The sequence below is a fragment of the Panthera pardus genome, unplaced genomic scaffold (assembly GCF_024362965.1).
Source record: "Panthera pardus isolate Hobbes unplaced genomic scaffold, ASM2436296v1 HiC_scaffold_6, whole genome shotgun sequence".
Taxonomy (NCBI): Eukaryota; Metazoa; Chordata; class Mammalia; order Carnivora; family Felidae; genus Panthera; species Panthera pardus.
In genome coordinates this window covers 50,179,184-50,199,210 of record NW_026526991.1, presented here as the reverse complement: position 1 = coordinate 50,199,210, position 20,027 = coordinate 50,179,184, and the positions used below count along the sequence as shown (strand labels likewise).

General features: G+C 40.7%; 1 protein-coding gene across 16 annotated transcripts in view; it reads right to left on the bottom strand.

Annotated features, from left to right (window-relative positions):
• Positions 1 to 20,027, bottom strand: part of GRIP1 (glutamate receptor interacting protein 1) — a 682,822-nt gene that overhangs the window by 98,141 nt on the left and 564,654 nt on the right. For all 16 annotated transcript variants that reach the window (XM_019455025.2, XM_053896004.1, XM_053896010.1 and 13 more), the window contains 2 exons: positions 2,818 to 2,965; positions 767 to 936 (listed from right to left, as the gene is read on the bottom strand). In XM_019455025.2, coding sequence (XP_019310570.2) covers positions 767 to 936; positions 2,818 to 2,965 — 318 coding nt within the window. The remainder of the gene's footprint in view (positions 1 to 766; positions 937 to 2,817; positions 2,966 to 20,027) is intronic.

Below are 20,027 nucleotides of genomic sequence, written 5' to 3'. Positions count from 1 at the left end.
AGTCTTTCTTCAATGTGATTTTGGGCTCCAAGTCCTTTCTCTTGTACTGGGTTTTGTTTAAAGATGCTTAGGTGGATGGTGTACAAACACTTAGCAAATGTACCTGTGAGCTTCAGGCAGTGAAAATGTAGGTCCCCTCAGCTGACACTTGTTACTGAATAAAAGCAGTCAAATATTCTGACACGCCCAGGAAAGATATTTCATCATTAAGGTCATTCCTTTATGGAAGGGCTAAGGTAAAAGCTATTCTGGCAAACAGACAAACTGTAGAGAAAGTCAACCTTTCACACAACTGTTTTCTCCTCCCCAAATTTGAAGCGTCTGCCATTAATACCCATTTTATAATTATTTTTAAAAAGTGAGAATTTTATAATTTGCCTTCATCGTCCTTGAGGTAGAGTGGACATTCACTCTGCGTAACAGGAAGTCAAATTATTCCCCTTCTCTTCACACTCAATTTGCAACAAAGTCTTCTTCTTCTTCTTCTCCTTTTTTTTTTTTTTTTTTAAATATCAAATAGTACAAGCCTGAAAATTCTATTTCAAACAATGTTTCTTTCCTCAATTTTGAGGTTTCAAATAAATTACATTTGGCTCAGGAAAAAGGATCTGGGAGACGAAGGAAAGTAAACAAAAGATAACCCGCTGTTCTGAAAGAAATGATAAAGCCAGAATTAGCCTCTGTGTCTTTCTGCTTCTAATTCTGGGAGAGAAGCAATAACTGTAAAAGCAAGATAAAGAGATTTATCCAGATGGATCCTTCTCACCATGCTCAGGTCCCTTCAGGGCCAGGCGGGTCTGATGATGGGGAAGAATCTCAAGCTTGACCTGGTCAGTGGTGTTGGCCAGGAACTGGGTGGCTTCTGCCAATGTACAGTACTCCATGCTGGTTCCGTCGATGGACAGGATGTGATCTCCCACGTGAAGGGCGCCACATCTACGGAAAGGAGAAATACTCAGTGCGATGAGTGCTCTCGTCTTTGGAACATGACTTTCATGTCCTTCGTAGTCTTAACATTTCACGCGGTTTGCATTTACTTAAAAAAGGAAAACTCTGAGTGTTATAGGAAACACCATCTGTCAAATGTGAAGCACCTTGCGTATGAAGAGGAATGTGGGAGATACAGAAAAACTCAAGGAAATGTTCTTCTCTTGTGCCTCTTAAGAAATCATATTATTTCAGGGTGGTGGTGCCAGATGTTGAAGGGAAGTGTGTGGGAGGGAAGAGAAGAACAGGAATGTTTTTCCCCTTGACATTCTTCTGTGATTTTTCCTTGTTGGTTTGTATATCTATAAATATGAGCTGGTCAATGTTCAGGATGTCAAGATGTGACTCACATAATTGGAACAGGATCATTTACAACTAGTTTATGTGTGAATGGGAATAACTCGGGGAGATTCAGCTAATGCTTTTTTCAGAACTCTCTCACACAAGCTGCCAAATCACCAGTTCTTTACTACTGTATTATATTTTGTTATTTTCGAGTTAAACATCGATTAGTACAAAAGCTCTCGATGGCGATGGAAATTATGCAGGAGTCAAAAGAGCCATAAAGGAGGCCTGCGTGGTGAGTGAAGGGAAAGCGGGGGCTAGAGCTACACCTTGCTGAACTCAAGAGACTGGCTACTGCATGAGTTGAGAAAAGCAAACACAGCAGTCAGCATCCCGACGTACCAGTCAAGTGGACAGCTCCTTAAACTGGTTACCCCCTGCGGAACGGGAAAAAAAACAGAGGGAGAAAATTAAAGCATCCTGCACCATTGAACTGGAGAACACCCCTGGATCAATGGCCGTCACTGTTAAAGGGCTGAATGTAGGGTAAGACCACAGTGGAGCTGTAGACTGACCAAGACAGGGGTTGCTGCGGGTTACTGCGTCTGAGTTGGAGGTTTCCCAGGTAAGGCGAGGGCATATGAAAAAGAGGCTGGGAACATGCAAGGGAGGCTGGGCCTTTTGGAGTACATCTAGAGACTTCCACAGTGAAAGCAGTCTACTTCTCAAGACAAAAAAGCATTTCAACTCATCCCTTCTGTCTAAAAAAAAAAGTTCAAGTGGGAGCACTTAAAGAGCTTCAGCTGTGAAGGTGGGGGGGGGGGGACGTTCCTATCAGGAGCTGTGAAATAACTTATTAGGGGGTGAGGTAGTCTTTCTTCCCCGCTTCTCACCTTGTAAGTCTAAAATATTAATTCGCAAAAAGAACTCAGGAAAAAGGGCTTTTGTTTTTATTGTGTCATAGGAATGAATGATGTTTTCAGGGGCCCTTGAAGATTGTGAAACCCTAAGATTAACATTCCGTGACAGCATAAGACCTCTCTTTAAAGACTGCGTTATTTCAAAAATATTGTCTTACTTATTTAAGAAAAAAGGAATAAGATTTTATGGTGGCAAGATTTAACTGTTAACAGTTCACGAAAACCCATGACTTCTCTAAATGGAGCACGCAAAAGATATACTTAGCTACCTTACAGCAAAACCAATCTATCACCCTAGAACATGGCAGGGAAACTTGTTCAGTTGCTTGACTTCCTTTTTTTCCTATTTCTAAAGGCCACACCAAACGTCTGGATGAGGCAACATAACATCTGGGGTGGCTGACAGGTGGGCTAATTTTTAAGCCCTAGAACCATAACTTGTTTTCTTGATGAATCTTGTAGAGATGGGCAGAAGAGCTCTTTTTAAAATCAGATATGCACGTGTGTGAAGGCATGTGTATATGTGTATGTACGACACGTGTGTATATGCGTGTGGAAATATATGTAGATATATATTTTAACACTCATGCAGCTTTGAAACGTAGGCACTTTCTACAACACTCACCTGTCCGCAATACTTGCAGATTTGATTTTGTCTATGACAATGACCTGTTTGTTACAGCACATCGAGGTAGTCAGGGCAACCCCAAGGCTGGCACCAGGAGTTTTGGCAACTTCAACTAGCAGTGGCCCGGACGCTGTTGCCACAGAATCTATGGAAGAACAAATATCAGAAAACAAAACAAAACAAAACAAAACAGAAACCCAATAAGCAAACACAGACACATGAGAAATGTGGAGAGTGTTCAGTCTGATGTTGGTCTGGTAATGTTAGCACTGAAACTTACATTCCCTCCAGGTAACATGACCCCTGCCAGTGGTAACTTCTTAGGGCATGTTTTAGGACACGTTTTAGGCATGTTCTATTCAGCTTGCGTATCTAGTAATATGTGCACAGATTTATCTCTTCGATTAAAATTTAAGCTTCACATCACTGGGGATAATGTTTTGTGTATCTTTATGCCCTCTTTATCACTTGGCACAGTGCCTGGCAAAACTAGGTTTCTCAGTAACAGTTTTAAAAATTAATTAATTCAAACATCTCAGCATCTACTGTGGATGGATGGATGGATGGATGGGAGAGAAGGATGAAGAGATGATGTCTCTAAATAGCCGAATACTGGGGATGCATACCCTAAGTTGAATTTGTAAATCCTTTGGATCTTTCTTTATTCCAGACCTGATCTAAGGTCACCTCACCCTCAGGAGTGACTTTGCACCGCACATGCTTTACTTTTGGCTTGGAACACTCTTTATTCCTTTAACTCCTACTTGGGGACTCCGTGTAAACATCAATTCTTCTGAGAAGCCTCTCCTGACTCATGATTTGGGAGATCACTTTCTCACGTGCTCCTATAGCCTGCTAGATGCCTTCAGTTGCGGCACACGCCTCACTGTTTCATAGTGGCCAGTGTGGATTACATGCTTCTGTCCTTTGCCAGACTGCAAGCTTGCTGGGAAGGCAGAGATGACATCTTATTGATCGCAACATCCTCAGTGCCTGGCATAATGACTGGCACATAGGAGGTGTGCAATAAATAGTTGTCAGGCCTTGTTACTCCTGTTTTAGTTGTCCTTCCTTCACTAGGGGAGACGATTCTGCTCGCTTCTCAACTCTGATAGTCAAAGTTCTGTGGCTAAGGCAAACGCACATAATCTGGTGCCTCAAGCTTCACCCCCTGAGGTCTGCTGTCCTCCCCTTCCGTGAGCATGCTCCCTAGCAAGGTTGACCCTCATGTGAGCTCTGGTCCAGCAGGGCCTTTTCTCCCATTATCTTTATAGAACTCCAGAAGGACTTAATTAATTAATTAGGTATAGTTTGGCATATTACATTAGTTTCAGGTGAACAATGTAAGGATTTGATATTCGTATACACAGTGAAATGATCACCCCAAGAATAGAAGGAATAATTTTAGAAGGACTAATTTCCAAAATCACTTCCCACAGACTCGGCTGGATTTTAATAGATAGCTTTGGGAGGTGACGATCACAGATATTCTTCCACTTTTTTTTCCATGTCGAATAAATTTCCTTGGCTTAACAAATGAAAGTAATAAATTTTCTCTGTTACTTACAACTTAATCTCTTACGAATGACAGAAGCTGAGAGTTGTTCCTTGGTATCCCATACTCCCTTCTTTCTTCAGTAATAAGCTTTCCAAGTTTTAGCTGAGCAAATGTCCTGCCCAGCTAAGGACATTTCCTGGCCTCCTTTGCTGGGAGGTGCAGCCATGTGACCTCGTACTAGCCAATGGGAAGTGAGCCCTTCTGAATGTGCTCTTCAAAATGATGGTTGTGCTTTCCTCTATCTCATTTCCTCCTTGTTGCTGTTGCGGTGTGGGCCCAGAACTGGTGACCCATCTTCAACCATGTAGACAAGAGCAGGAAGCCACACAGAGGAAGCTTAGGTTTCTGAAACCCTATATCCAAAGATTGGAGATCTCCTGATAAATAACCTTCTATCATATTGAAGCTAATATTTTAAGTTTGGGTCTTTGTTAAAAGCTAAATCTGGATCCTGATAGGGCTTTTCACTGGAGTCTATCCCTCCAATGTACCTTTCTTGAATTCTAAGGGGCAGCTATTTATAACTAGGTATTTGCAGGTGTAAATTTTTAACAAAACCATAATCAACCATTATCTAGTACACGCTATGTATGCATTTTTCTTAAAACATTACATCACGATTAAGGATCAGAGTTTTTAAAGAGATTATCAGCCTATGTTGTGGAACATGTTACCAAGAAACAGAAAAATATTAGCAAACTTGCAGGGAATTGATTACTCACAAAAAGCTTTTAACTTTTTGTTCTTTAAGGATCTAATTAGTCTTTCAGAACATTTTGAGAGGAAGGGAAAGGTGCTATATCAGGTTGTAGTGTCTTAGAAGAATGGAACAATTAGGAGAAATTGTTGGTAGGAAAGGAGGCAAACCGAAATTCACAAGCGAAGTGCTACACATTAAATGCATATGAGTAGCTGACAAAAAAGGTTTAAGGAGGTAATGGGAGACCTTTGCTCCCGTCATCCTTTTAGCTTAGTAAGTGCCTGTCAGTGTCCTGCTGTCACTGAATAATGGATCTTTCCATTTGGAGAGGGGTTTTGGTATTAGACTGATGAGAATGGAGTGAGTCTAGAACAAGTATCAGGTTCCCTTAGACTCTGAAGTAGATGATGTGCACACAATTAAAGTGATTTATGGGGGGTGGAGGAAAGAAGCACAGAAAAAGGGAACCAGATCTTCTGCCGCCATTAATTTAGAAGAGAAGAGAGATCAGACCCACAGCTGCTCTGGTGCCCCTCTGTGAATGGGAACTAGAATAACAGGTTCTCTCTAAGTAGTACTTTCTCCAGTAAGGCTTCAAAGGAACAAGTGCAGCATTTCCTTTTGGGAGAGCCTAATGTGCAACTAATGAGTTTCTTTTAAACTTTACAAAGCTTCAGAATTCTGAGAAGAGACATTTAAAGTCATGGTTAAGGGAAGAAACAGTGTACTTCTAAGCTGGGCTCAGGGCTGGAGGCTCGGAGGGTGATGCCTGGCTATGCTACCAACTTACCATGTGGCTCAAGCCATCGTCTCCCTTTGACCTCATTTTCTTCTTTTGAAAAATTAGAGGACTTCAATAAAAAGCTCTCTAACCCTGATAATCTGTGACTCTACAGAGAGATAGCAATGTCAGGTAAGGAAGAGCCTCGTGGGAATCAGAAAACTAGAGAAGGTCAAAAAACTTTATAAAGATATGCAATAGCTAAATTTAAATTCCAATATCCTACTAATGAGTAGAAGAGGTGAGCTGCTGGATATAAAGTGACTGTATACAGCTGGTGTTTACCAAGGTGATATGCAAGACATCAGACTGTTAAATATTTTGATAACAACAGTAACATCCTTTAAAGACTGAGTTTGAGGGATGGTCTCCCACCCTTGTACTCTCATTACATAATATAAAGATTTCACATTAAGGGGTTTCCAGGGCACAAGTTTAAGTTTCTAGCAGGACTGTGTCACAATGAGGTCCTAACTTACCCAGAGAAAATAAAGATGGCACAGGAAGGAAGGTGCTTATCTCATGTAAAGACGATCCGGAATTGTTGACAACAGTTTATTGAATATGAGCTCAGCCTTCTATTCTTTCTCCTTAGGAGCCCAGTTTCACTTGACCACCATCACTCTTAAATCTATGTGTCCAGCACATACCCTTCCTCTGAGCTTCCACTGCCACCCCCGCCACCTCGAACAATTCTTGGATGTTTCATGAGCACAACAAACACAATGCGTGTAAAACTGATAGCGAGCTCACCACACTCCATTGGTTCCCATCCATGTTTCCTTCTCCCAGTGAATGACGCCTGTTATATTCCATCATGCAAGCCAGAAACCTAGGAGTCATCTCAACTCCATCATCTCCCGCATCCTCCTAAATGCCTCTTGTTCCTAAGTAGCTCTCAACTTCACCATTTCTTTCCATCTCCACAATCACTCTTTCAGTCCAAGTTACCATCATCTGATATCCCTTTATCCTCGAATGGCCTCCACCTTCCAGTGATTTTTAAAAAAAAAAACACATAGATCTCATCATGTGAACACCATGCATAAATCCTTTCAATGACTGTTCTCGTGGGGTAAAACATTTTAACATGGTCTACAAGGACCTACACCTGGCTCCTGCTCACTTCAACAGCTTTATTTCCATCATTCTGCTCTTGTTCTCTCTGCTCTACCCCCTACTTCTCCTTCAATTCTTTAATTTTTTTTTTTTCAACGTTTTTTATTTATTTTTGGGACAGAGAGAGACAGAGCATGAACGGGGGAGGGGCAGAGAGAGAGGGAGACACAGAATCGGAAACAGGCTCCAGGCTCCGAGCCATCAGCCCAGAGCCTGACGCGGGGCTCGAACTCACGGACTGCGAGATCGTGACCTGGCTGAAGTCGGACGCTTAACCGACTGCGCCACCCAGGTGCCCCTCTCCTTCAATTCTTTAAAAATGCCTTGTGCCTTCCTGCCTCTGGTCCCTTATATATATGGTTCTGTCTACCTGGAATGTTCCAAACCACCCCCCCCCCCACCCCCCGCCCAGTTTCTCCTTCACCTACTTCACCACTGCCTTGCTAAATGTAACTTCCTCAGGGATTCCTGCCCCGATCTGAAAACCATGTCAACCTGCCTGTGAAATGTGTTTATAGAACCCTGCTTTTTTCCTTTGCAGGACTTCTAATAAATGTAATTCCACAATTAGTTGTTTAATTAGCTGTTTATCCAATTGTTCTTTATTTTTTAAAGTTTATTTATTTATTTTGAGAGAGAGAGAGAGAGCAGAGGTGGGCCAGAGAGAGAGAGGGAGAGAGAGAGAATCCCAAGCAGGTTCCATGCTGTCAGCACAGAGTCCAATGCGGGGCTCAATCTCACAAACCATGAGATCATGACCTGAGCTGAAATCAAGAGTCAGACGCTCAACCCACTGAGCCACCCAGGCGCCCCTAATAGTTCTTCAATTAAAAGTGTAAGCTCCATGCAGCTCTTCATGACTGTGAATGCCCTCCTCATGACTGTGACTCCACAGTCTACAATATCTATGTACACAGTAGGTGCTCAGTGATATTGGCGGAACGAGAGAAAGCATACACACCTATCATTTTGTTCAAGGTGTTATGCGAACTATATTGATGATACAGAAATTTAAATCATATTTTTTTGTTTGAAGTAGTTCTTAGTGTAGCTGGGATCATGTTCACCCTATGCTTAAATCCTTTCAATGGCTCTTCTTGTAACAGGCTGCATATGCATGACATAGGTAATGTTGATGATGAGGAAGATTTTTCTCTTGTCTAAATTCTAAGCCTGCTATAATGAATTCCATCTAATGTCTCACAATATCAGACTGAGAAGTGTTTGAGTTTATCTAACAATGAAAGAATTAGGGAACAATGCATTGGCAGAAAGGGAACCCACCTTCTTTCAGATGGGACTTGAGCTCATTGATCATTCCAGCTCCGTAAGTGGGTATTATAGCGACTGAAAACGGTCAAGTAAAGAAACCACCTCCAGGATTATGAGCTCTTAAAACAGACTGTTATCATTTAGGGATTGACACAAAGGTCCTGTGCCTTAAAACCATGAAGAGATGTGAATGCTTTGGGTGTCTTTGAGAAGAATTCTCTGGCCCTAGGAAAATCTGCCAGACCAGCTTCTCTGCAGAGGACTCTGAGCGTATCATGTTGACCTATAGCTAAACAGAACCACAGAGTAGAATATGCTTGTTTGAGTCAGGGTCCTTGCAAGAAACAGATGACACACTCAAATCAGGATAATTTGATGAAAGTTTAATAAAAGAAATATTTAGAAAGCTGTGGGCAACTTAGAGGGAAACCACCAGGATGATGTAATACTGTGGGGCCAGAACCAAAGAGCATTTTGCTACACTGTCCTGAAGAAGCAAAGGCTAGAACTCTTAGTGAAATGCGGATTCAGAAAGGTCTGTGTGGAAAGGGCTACCTGACAGGAGCTGGGACCTTGAGTCAAAGGACATAGCCATCCCCAGTGAATCCATAGGGAGGAAGCTCGGGAATAACACCCTCCATCACTGTTTTCCCTCCCTCTCATCTTCTGCCATGATTCCCTATTAGCTAAACCCAACTGGAGCCAGGGGACATGAGAGCCCATTATGTGGGCCATATAGGTCACAGCACACAGTGGCACGGAGAGGGGTGGCGAGTGGCTCTAGAGGTAAAAAGGAGGATATCCTTGTTTGTATATATCTCCATGCAACTTCTTTCCACAAAGTCTGGAGGCTGCTTGCTTTAAATGAAATATGTGATATAGAGAAAGAATCAGGAAGAAGAAAAAGAGCCTACAAGTGCCTTGCCCACAGGGGTTAATAGAAATGGTCTGAATGAATTGCAAAAATGACTCTGAACTATAGGTAAATTCAAGGAAACAGAAAGTAGATTGGTAGTTGCCAGGGTGTGGAGGCAGAGGGGAATAGGAAGTGACTGCTTAAGTTTTGCAACTACACAGAGCTGATGGTCTACACTTTATTTTTTTTAAGTTTATTTATTTTGAGAGATAGAGCGTGAGTGGGGGAGGGGCACAGGGAGAGAGAGAGAGAGAGAGAGAGAGAGGGAGAAGAGACAGAATAACAAGCAGGCTTCTTGCTGTCAGTGCAGTGTCCGATGTGGTGCTGGAACCCACAAACCGTGAGATCATGACCTGAGCTGAAATCAAAAGCTGGACACTTAACTGACTGAGCCACCTAGCGACTTTTGCTTCAGTGAAAAAAAAAAAAATATTACTCTGAGATTCCTGGAAATTCGGACAATAAAGGAAACATGGTCAATTATGCAGTTATCACCATTGGAAAGGGGGAAGTCTTCTAGTCCTTGCAGTGGAAATAAAGGTTCTCCTAGCGGGAAGCTTTAAAAGATCTCTCTCCCATGGGGTTTTATAATCTATATCTATATACAGATCTATCTATCTATCTATCTATCTATCTATCTAGATATAGATCTATCTATCTGTCTGTCTATCGTGCTGATATAATGGGAGTATCCTCAATACCTTTTTAAAAATGTTTATTTATTTTGAGAGACAGAGAGAGAGTGTGAGCGGGCTTGGGGAAGAGGCCGCCATGGGGATCAATCCCATGAACATGAGATCATGACATGAGCTGAAATCAAGAGTTAGGTGCTTAACTGAACCACCTAGGTGACCCTCAACACATTTTTATAATAGGACACAGAGGTAGTTTCCAATGGCTGTTCCTTCATCAACGTTGAGGAATAAAATTAAAAAGCAAATCAATGATAGTGTCTCCATAATGGAATAAGCTAATGTGGTAGTCAACTTGATCTAAAGGCAGATCCTAGCTTAGACAGACGGGATGTCTCTCTGGGGATCTTTCCTAGATATCAGTCTTCTCCCTCACTTGGGTTTCCAACAGAAGTTGGCTATTAGATGATTCAAGATGGTTCTCTGCAAGAAGACCTTAGTATGTTGGCATTTTATATAAGTGACTGAGACCAGATCCATTTGCTTTGGACATCGGATAAATCAGTTACAGGATTAATGTACTACCAGGAGATGAGAAGCCTAACCAGATTCTTGCCAGGTTAGAAGATCACCTACCTCACTTCCCACAGAACTGAGCTTTCTAAATCTGCAGGGTAAGTCACCATTCTTGCAACAAAATGAACTTTAAAAATACATTTATTGAGTGCTAACTATATGCCAGGAACATCAGAAGGTACTGGGGACTCAAAGATGATAGTGTACTGTCCCTTCCTTCTAGTAACCCCTAGGGATCCCTTGCCAAGAAGATGGGGGTATAGGATAGGAAAACTAGTGGATTCCACAATGGAAAATGATTCTGCTGAACCTCAAGACGTTTCTAGTTTGTTTTTTTTTTAACCGCAGGCCGTATAATGCTGGCAATTTTCCCCTCTAATGAAATCTTTAATATGGTAGAGTCAATGTCCTATAAAAAATAATGAGCTGTCAAACAGGATGTGATTTCCAGGTTTCTAGGAAAATTACTCAAGTTTGTCATTTGATCCACAGGTGACCAAAGTTCCCTGTCCATAAGGACTGTCTGTCTGCGTTTTAGGTAACATAGAATTTGATCTGAATGTTTCTCTGCTGCCTTTATTTTAATGGGCTCTAAGAAAACAACAAAACTATTTTAGCAAGTAAGCTCTCCAGCATTACCCATGTGGCAGTTACTTTCCGCATCACAGAAGGGGATCTACAAATGCTAACGTTTAATTGATCATTAGCCTTTTCTGGCAATTGCTTTCCATAATAAATGTTTCCCCACAACAACATCAAGAAGCTCATACTGCCTTGTGGTATTAAGCCTATTTCCCTAGTTGCCACCTCATTCCATTTACAGAGGGCCTTATGAAAAGTAGAAGTCCAAAAGCCCTGGCTTTATTCCAAGATGTCTAATAAGATGCATAGCAAAAGTAAAAGCAAGCAGACAGGGTGGATGAATGAGGCACCCTTATTTAAGAAAGTGCGAGAGGGAAAAATGGAGTGTGTCAAAATGAGAAAAATAAACAGAAGAAAAATCAGGAAGAAGTAATCAAGAGCCCATCCCCTGACAGCAGATTAGTCTGTCCTGCCTAAGTGAAGCATGGTTGAGAAAAATGGATCATGTAGATATAAATTATTCATGGCTAAAGACGTCTCAGTCATTAAGATATTTACACTATGGCTGAAGCCCTTGCACGCTGTGTTGATTTATGGCCTACATAATTACATAAGATACGCTGATGACTGTTTGCATGGGAAACACTCCGGATTTTTTATTTTGTTAATCAGTTTTCCCACTCTGAGCTCTGCATTTCAATCAGAGCACAAGACTTGATTAGAACCTCCCCGGGTGGCAGAAAGACTACACGGTATTATTAGCTCTGCCTGCCTTACATTCATTCAGATAAAAAGTACCTTTGGGGTGCTTTTCAATGTACCCATTAGTTAAAAGTATTTTTATTAGTGATAGCCTATTCAAATCATGCTACTAATAATTTCAATCTCTTTCAGATGAGCTAAACTCTAATAATTTTTTTTTTTTAACTTTCAACAAAAATTGCCAATTTATTTTTGCTTCTTAAAATACACTGCTTGGGAAATATTCCCAGTGCAACAAAGCGTACCTTCCATGTTCAAATGAACTGTATCTTAAGCCCTGTTTTTCTTAGGGAGTTAAAGGAGACAATTTGCATAGTTACTGCCTTGTAAGAGTCCAAAGTCAGTGAAACTCAGTAGTATGTCCCATGTCCCTTAGGTTTGGCTAAAGCATGGTTGATGACTGACTTTCGTTCTCTACAGCAGCTCACCCTGGTAATTTTACTAACTTTGGAATATCTTGGCCCCCTCCCTGTATTTTACATGACTGCTACTGTTATTTTTTATACCTTGCTTATTGGGTTATAGCGTTTTTTAAACTTTTTATTGAAGTATAATAAACATATAGAGAAATGCATAAATCATGAGTTAGCAGCTTGATATATGTTCATAAACTGAACACATCTGTGTATCCATAGCCAGACCCAGAAATAGAATGGTACCAGCATTAAAGAATGCTCCCGCTTTTATATTCCTTTAAATCACGCCCTTGTCCCACAGGTCACCACTATCTTGGCTTCTACCAGCATAGGTTGGCATTGCTTATTTTTGGACTTTTAAGAAAATACACCCATGTTTTACTCTTCTGATTCTGGCTTTTCTGCTCGATAATACGTTAGATTCACGCACATTTTGGGGAGTAACTTTAGGTCATTCATTCTCCTTGCTATATACTATTCCATTTGGTGAATATGCCATAATTGATCCATGCTACTATTTAGGTATTTTCCAGTTTTTGGCTATTACAAATATTGCTGCCATGAGCATTCTAGTATGTCGTTTGGTGAACACAGGAATGCATGTCTGTGGGAGTCATAACTAGGACTGACCTGTTGGGCTGTGGGGTGTGTTCAACCAGAGGAGTTGTATACATTTATCTTGTCGCCTGCAGGGAATGAGAGTTCCAGTGGTTCCACATGCTTGTCACCTCTTGCTGTGGTCAGTCTCTTCCACTTACGCCATTCAGGTAGGTGTGCAGTGGTATTACGCTGGGGTTTCCCTTCGCATTCACCTGATGACTAAGGTGTTGAGCAATCTTTCCCGGGTAATGGGCCACTTGGATAGCTGTTTTTCATAAAGTGTCTGCCCAAGTCTTGCCTCCCAACTTTCCATTACGTTGTCTGGCTTATTGATTTGTGGGAATTTAAAAATAACATACGCTGATAGGAGTCCTGTATTGGATATATGGTTTGCAAATACGATTTTCACCTCTCTGGTTTACCATTTCAGACTCTTAATGGTGTCTTTTAATGAAGAGAAGTTCTTATTCTTTTTTTCTTCTATGGTACTTTATTGTTCTCTTTAAGAAATCTTTGCTTACTGGGGCGCCTGGGTGGCTCAGTCGGTTAAGTGCCCGACTTTGGCTCAGGTCATGATCTCACAGTTCGTGGGTTTGAGCCCAGAGTCGGGCTCTGTGCTGACAGCTCAGAGCCTGGAGCCTGCTTCAGATGCTGTGTCCCCCTTTCTCTCTGCCCCTCCCCCGCTCCTGTTCTGTCTCTCAAAAATGAATAAATGTTAAAACTGAAAAAAAAAATCTCTGCTTACAGGCTTTATTATTTAATTTTCACATTTAGATAGATAATCCATCTGCATTGATTTCTATGCATGGCGCGGGGCAGGGTCCTGATGTATATTTTTCCACGTGGATATAAGTGACCCATCATCATTACTGGAAAAAAAACCATTCTTTCCTCACTGCATTGCAACGTCACCTGTATCATAAAAGAGAGGACTATATATGTATAGGTCTGTTTCTGGACACTGTTTTCTGTCGCATTGGTCAATTTGTTCTGATGCCAGTACCATACTGTCTTAACCACTTTAGCTTTTTAACAGATCTTGACATATGGTAATACAAGTTCTCTGAGTTTGCTGTACTTCTTCCAGGCTGCCTTGGCTTTTCTTGGCCTTTTGTAGAGTGATGTTTCACCGTGGAGCTAGTTCAGGGGAAACCAGAACCCAGTAACTAAACAAATGAAGGAGTTTAGGCCCCTGGCTAAGGGAATAACAATACATAAAATAATCATGTTAGGATTTACATGGCTGGGCTCAGTATTAAATTTTATAGACTGACAGATAGTACTTATAGATACTTAAGCATGTTTCGTAGGATACTAATAAAAGTCTTCCAACTTTAATTCCTCTGGCTCCATTCTTGTCCCATATAGATAAGTAATAAAGAGTTATTAAACTTTTAAAAGAGAGGATGAGAAAAGTCAGGTCCCAAAATTTCTTAAAGGAATTTATGAGTTTAGACATAGTGACTTGGGGCACACATTGTAGACAATGCCATGTCTCTTTACTGCACAAGCTCCAGAAGCTTCCATTCCCACAGTCAGTACTAATGTGATGACTTTTTAAAAAAGGGCATAATTCTGTCTACTAGGAGCAAGCTTTCAGGAAACTCAAAAAATTTATGTCCTATTTGCTTTAAAAAGTGTGAACAGCCAAATGAATCAGGGCTTTAAGTGACCAATGTCAATGGGAAAGTAGAAATATTTGCCACAAAGTGAAAAACCCTTTGCCCTGACTGTTACAAAGATTTGGCATATATACATGGCTATTGTGTAATCATCATATTCCTTATCATCATTTTCCAGAAACTCTGATTCCTCCTCAGTCTAAAAATAGTCACTGTCAGGTTTTCTGAGCTGGATAAGTGATCCAAAAAAAAGAAAAAAAAAAAAAAGGATGAATTTCCATCAGATTCTGCTGAGGCAGAGAAACTACTTAAGTAGGAATAAGTGTCTGCCAGCCTGAGAGAGAATTCCTACTACTCAGGATTCTTAACCTCCAAAGACTAAGAGGAACACTCAGTCAAGAAGGGTGAATGGCTCAACAGCAAGATACAGACAGACTCTCTCTGGCATCCTGTGCTAGATTTGGTTTTATACATACAGTTTAAAAAAAAGTATCCTTTTCACCAGGAACCGGATCTGAAATAAGACAAGTGAATCCCAACCACACAGACATCCTAAAAGCCGATTTACTTGCAAATTGCCAAAAATATACTTAGAGATATTTAAAGCGTCTATATTTCTGGCTGACCTTGGGTTTTTACAGGAGGTAAAGACAGTATTTAAAGAAAGCCATACCGGGCAAATGTACGGATCTAAAGATATGGCTAGAAAAAAGAAGGAAAAACAACTTGACCACCATGCGCTAAAATCACAATGCCCATGTTTTCACTCACATATGGAACTTGATAAACTTAACAGAAGACCATGGGGGAAGGGAAGGGGAAAAAATAGAACAGAAAGGGAGGCAAACCCATAAGAGACCCTTAAATACAGAGAGCAAACTGAAGGTTGATGGGGGAGTGGGGGGAGGGGAAAATGGGTGATGGGCATTGAGGAGGGCGCTTGTTGGGATGAGCACTGGGTGTTGTATGTAAGGAATGTATCATGGGAATCTACGCCTGAAACCAAGAGCACACTGTATACACTGCATGTTAGCTAATTTGACAATAAATTATATTTTAAAAAAAGGTAAAAATAGGACTACCATATGAAAACAAAAACAAAAACAAAAACAAAAAACCACAATGCCTTATCAATGAAGAAGCAAAGGAAGTTGACCAGGGCATCAACAATGCAAAGGCACTAAGAGGCCTCCCAGCTTGGGCCAATGGTGACCATTAGATAGGAATGATAAGCACAGAGTCTAGTGTTTTGAATCTGGTAAGTCCCCAATAAATACTTATTTATTAATGATAAATAAACAAAAATCCTAATTAGAAAAGTTTGAGATAGCTGGAAAAGACAGAAAATAAGTTGGATGTCAGATCTAAAAAAGTTTAGGCAGGGTGGAATGATGGATGAATATTATTTAGTAGGGTTATTATATTATTATTTAATAATGATTATGATTTAATAGGATAAATGATGATATGCCTTCCATTTTTACTGTGAGTTGTAGTTTACAAAGTGCTTTCATATATATCATCATGTTCTTTTTGTCACGACAACCCTCTGGGCTGGGATGGACATTTTCAATGTTCTCCAGGTAATCCCATTGTGCGTTGAAGGTGAAGGACTCTTGGTTTCGGCTGTGGAGTTGGTTGGCAGGAAGGTGTTTGTTATCAGAGGTGTTCAAATAGAGCTTGGTAGGGAAGGTCCTGAAGGGATTCCGGCATTGGAGAGTACTCTAAGCAGATGATGCTGAGATTTAACCGTGGTGTCTTAATTTAGAGAATATCATCTCCAGGGAGCCTTATATCCCTTCAGAAGTATGTTTTGAACGTCATCTTTTCACTTACACAGTTAGATGGCTTCTCTGGAGGCATCTGTTTCTTGACCAGAGAGGGCATTCAAAAGTGACAAATAGCCTTCTATGTCACTCTAAGATATACTACTCTTAGGAGAAAGTGGGGGTATCTGCCTGGCTCAGTCAGAGGAGTGTGTGACTTTTGATCTCAGGGTAATGAGTTCAAGCCCCGTGTCGGACGTAGAGATTACTTAAAATAAATAAACCTTACAAAATAAAGAAGAAATTGGAACCACTCCTGAAATACATCAAAAGATGAAAGTAGAAAACTTCCCTAAACCCGTACACACAGCAGAAAGAAGAGCCAAGTAATTCTGTGGGGAACTTGAGAATCTATGGAATCCAAGTACATTTTGCACATGATTATAGAATTAAAGAAGGCGAGAGCCTTTGCCAAAGGGCAAGAGCTAGCAAACTGTTCCATTTTAAATCCTTCATTATGGAACCCTGACTTAGATGATGGCGCTATAATATCACTCATGATCTCTTCACTAGGTTAAGAAGTGGACACAGACCCTACTTTGGGACTATACTTGTGTTCCTTTTCCTGAACTATCTATTTCTTTCTTGTCTTTGGAAACCAGCTAGATCCTAACACTTCTGTTTCTTATGGAAATGTGAGCTGTAGATGCAGTGCTCAGGAATCTGGGAAGATGTCTCTGGGCACACACGAGATATTAAGAGACCAAAGAAAAAACAGGTAAAAGGGTTCCTGGATTCCGATGCCTCACTCCCTTAGTCTGAGTAGCTTTACCATAATTCATATCAATAAAAATGCCTGAAGGATTAAACACTAGTAGATAATTAATTCACTGTCTCACTTTCTTCCTGTTGTTCAGAACTCTCTTAGGTGCTTGATGTTAAATATTTGATGTTCTGGGATTTTCTCGATTTTTTTTCTCAGTAATGCACCCAGGCCTAAAATGATTATATTTCAAATCATAAGATTTCACTTTTATTTTTAAACATTCTCTGTAAGACATTTAGTTTTGAAAGAATATGAACTGAGTCTTACATTTCAATTTCAGAATTTTAGGTTTAGAATATACAAAGACATATTTCATTATTTTTTCTGTTGCTTTCAAAGCTTTCATCCATACTTAAAATATATGTTTCTTTTTTTTTTTTAATATTTACTGTTGCAGACATTGGCTATAACGACTGTCAATCTTCTGTGGGCACATAATCAGATCTGTGAAGTCAATCGGGTTTAATCCCAGGTTTACCACAATATTATCTGTGTGATCTTGGGCAGTTAATGTAGTGATGTCTCTTGAAGACAATTCATTTATGAAAAATAAGGATAACAGTGTATGTCACAGGATTGCTATGATAATTAGGATTGATAAAACAGGTAAAGTACTTTGCATATTGCTTGGCAGAAATGAACCACGCAAATTGTTACTTCTCTCCTTCTCTACTTCCTGGGATAAACCCAGGACATGCTGATTTCATCTGTGCTGCTTAATTAACTTCCTATCTGATGTGAAGGATTATTTTCTTTACCTAGCCACAGAAAGATAAAAACTCTTAAGTCAAAAAATTAAGTTATTATGTATGTGTCCCCAGAACTGTGAGTGTTTGCCTACTGTAAGATGCAGTGACGTTGCCATTAAGACAAAGTTTTAACAGAAAGAGAAACGAGGGGCAGGATGGAAAAGGTGGATAGTATTCTAGTATATCATTAATTAGGTAGATTTCCTTTTTATTTATTTATTTATTTATTTATTTTTTAAAAATTTTTTAACGTTTATTTTTGAGAAGAGAGAGAGCATGAGCGGGGGAGGAGAGAGAAAGAGGGAGACACAGAATCTGAAACAGGCTCCAGGCTCCGAGCTGTCAGCACGGAGCCAGAGGTGGGGCTTGGACTCACGGACCTTGAGATCATGACCCGAGCGGAAGTCGGACACTTAACTGACTGAGCCACCCAGGCGCCCCTTCCTTTTTTAAAAAAAAATTTAACATTTATTTGTTTTTGAGACACAGAAAGAATGCGAGTAGGGGAGGGGCAGAGAGAGAGGGAGACACAGAATCTGAAACAGCCTCCCCGCTCCGCACTGATAGGCTGATAGCAACGAGCCCGATGTGGGGCTCGAACCCACGAATCGTGACATCATGGCCTGAGCTGAAGTCAGATGCTTAACTGACTGAGCCACCCAGACACCCCTCATTAGTTAGATTTCCATGTACCTTTCCACTTACTTAGCTTTAAGTGCTGTAAATGATTTCAATATTACTCTGCCTGCAATTTCAGATGATCTACCCCGCTATGAATTTAGTTTTATAATCTATAACTAATGAATCCTTATCTTGGACAATGCACTCAAGAAACACTTACACATGGAGCCTCTGAACTGTACAATTATGAAAATTAAGTTAATTTTCATTTTTTCCACAGATGGGATATTTAATAAATCTGCCAAATAGCATCTTCAGCTCGACTGACCACACTAAAACCTACCTTATGCCCCCAAATGCCCTTCTGAGTGGAAGAATTCTGCTAGTAAGGCTGCCAAACTTCTATTGCAATTCTGTTTGTATAGGAAGGCTCCAGTGAAGCAGATTCTGCACGGTAAATGTACCACTCAGCACAAAACTATCTTTCTTCTAAGTTTATTTTTATTTATTTGGGGGGGGTGGATGTGGAGGAGGGGCAGAGACAGAGGGAGACAGAATCCCAAGCGGGCTCTGAGCTGCCAACGTAGAGCCTGACGTGGGGCTCGAACTCACTCAGGAACCATGAGCTCATGGGTGAGCCAAAACCAAGAGTGGGATGCTTAACCAACTGAGCCACCTAGGTGCCCCTCTGCAAAATTATCTTTTAAAGAACTCAGCAGAGGCATTCAAGTTATAGAAGTCATCTCTGAGAAGTAAGAGGTCCCAGAGTAGTCCAAAGCATGCCTTTAGCGTGAGACATCGCAGATAGTCTGTAGCAAAATTTCAAAGAGGTGCTATGAAGCAGGCAACCAACATTATGAATGGAAGTGCATAGGGCAAAAAGCCAGTGAGATTTTACATGTGTGCTGCTAAAATACTGCTTGAATATTTCACCCAGTTCTTGTGAATTAATGACAACCATTCCTCCCTCCCTTTGGGGGGGGGGGGGGAGAGTATGTGTGTAGCTTAGTAGTTTTTTGTTTTTTTTTTAACCTTTTGATAGCCACAAACTTAAATATGCCAGGATGAAAGTCTCTAATGAACCCAACATGTCAGGTCTCAAAATCTAGCTTGTTCAAGTATATGATGTTTATCTGGAATCACACTTAGGAGTGTCTAAGAATTTTCTCTTTTACCAGTAATCATAATGTTGGTGAAAGGTATGGAATACACCAGAGGTTGGACAACGAGTATGGATGATACAATAGACTTATATTCCCAACTAATAGCAACCGTTATAATTAAGGAGAGACCGAGGCTCCTCAAATGACCTCAAATGCAGAATACCAAGTTTTCAACCAGCTAAGACACCATAGCAGGTCAACTCTCAGAAGCTATGGCATTAGGAACTTTGATCATGAAGACTCATCTTTGCTATTCTGTTCAAACAAGGGTCTTCTGAAATTGGAGGGCTGGTCACAGGGTGATAACTGGTCACTTTGTACTCTGATCCCAGTACTTCTCAATCTTCAAAGAACTGGAGAGAAATAATTTGTTGTTTGTACACCAGTACCTCTAATTCGAGGAGGGTCTGGTATAGTCCCTAACAGAGTACTGTTAGATTCTGGCACTATGGTGTTCTGGAATCATTGAAAATAGCTAATGAAAATTTGGGCAAGAAATCAACTGTGGGCATGGGCTATGAGTCACCCCAAATCCTGCCAAGTGGC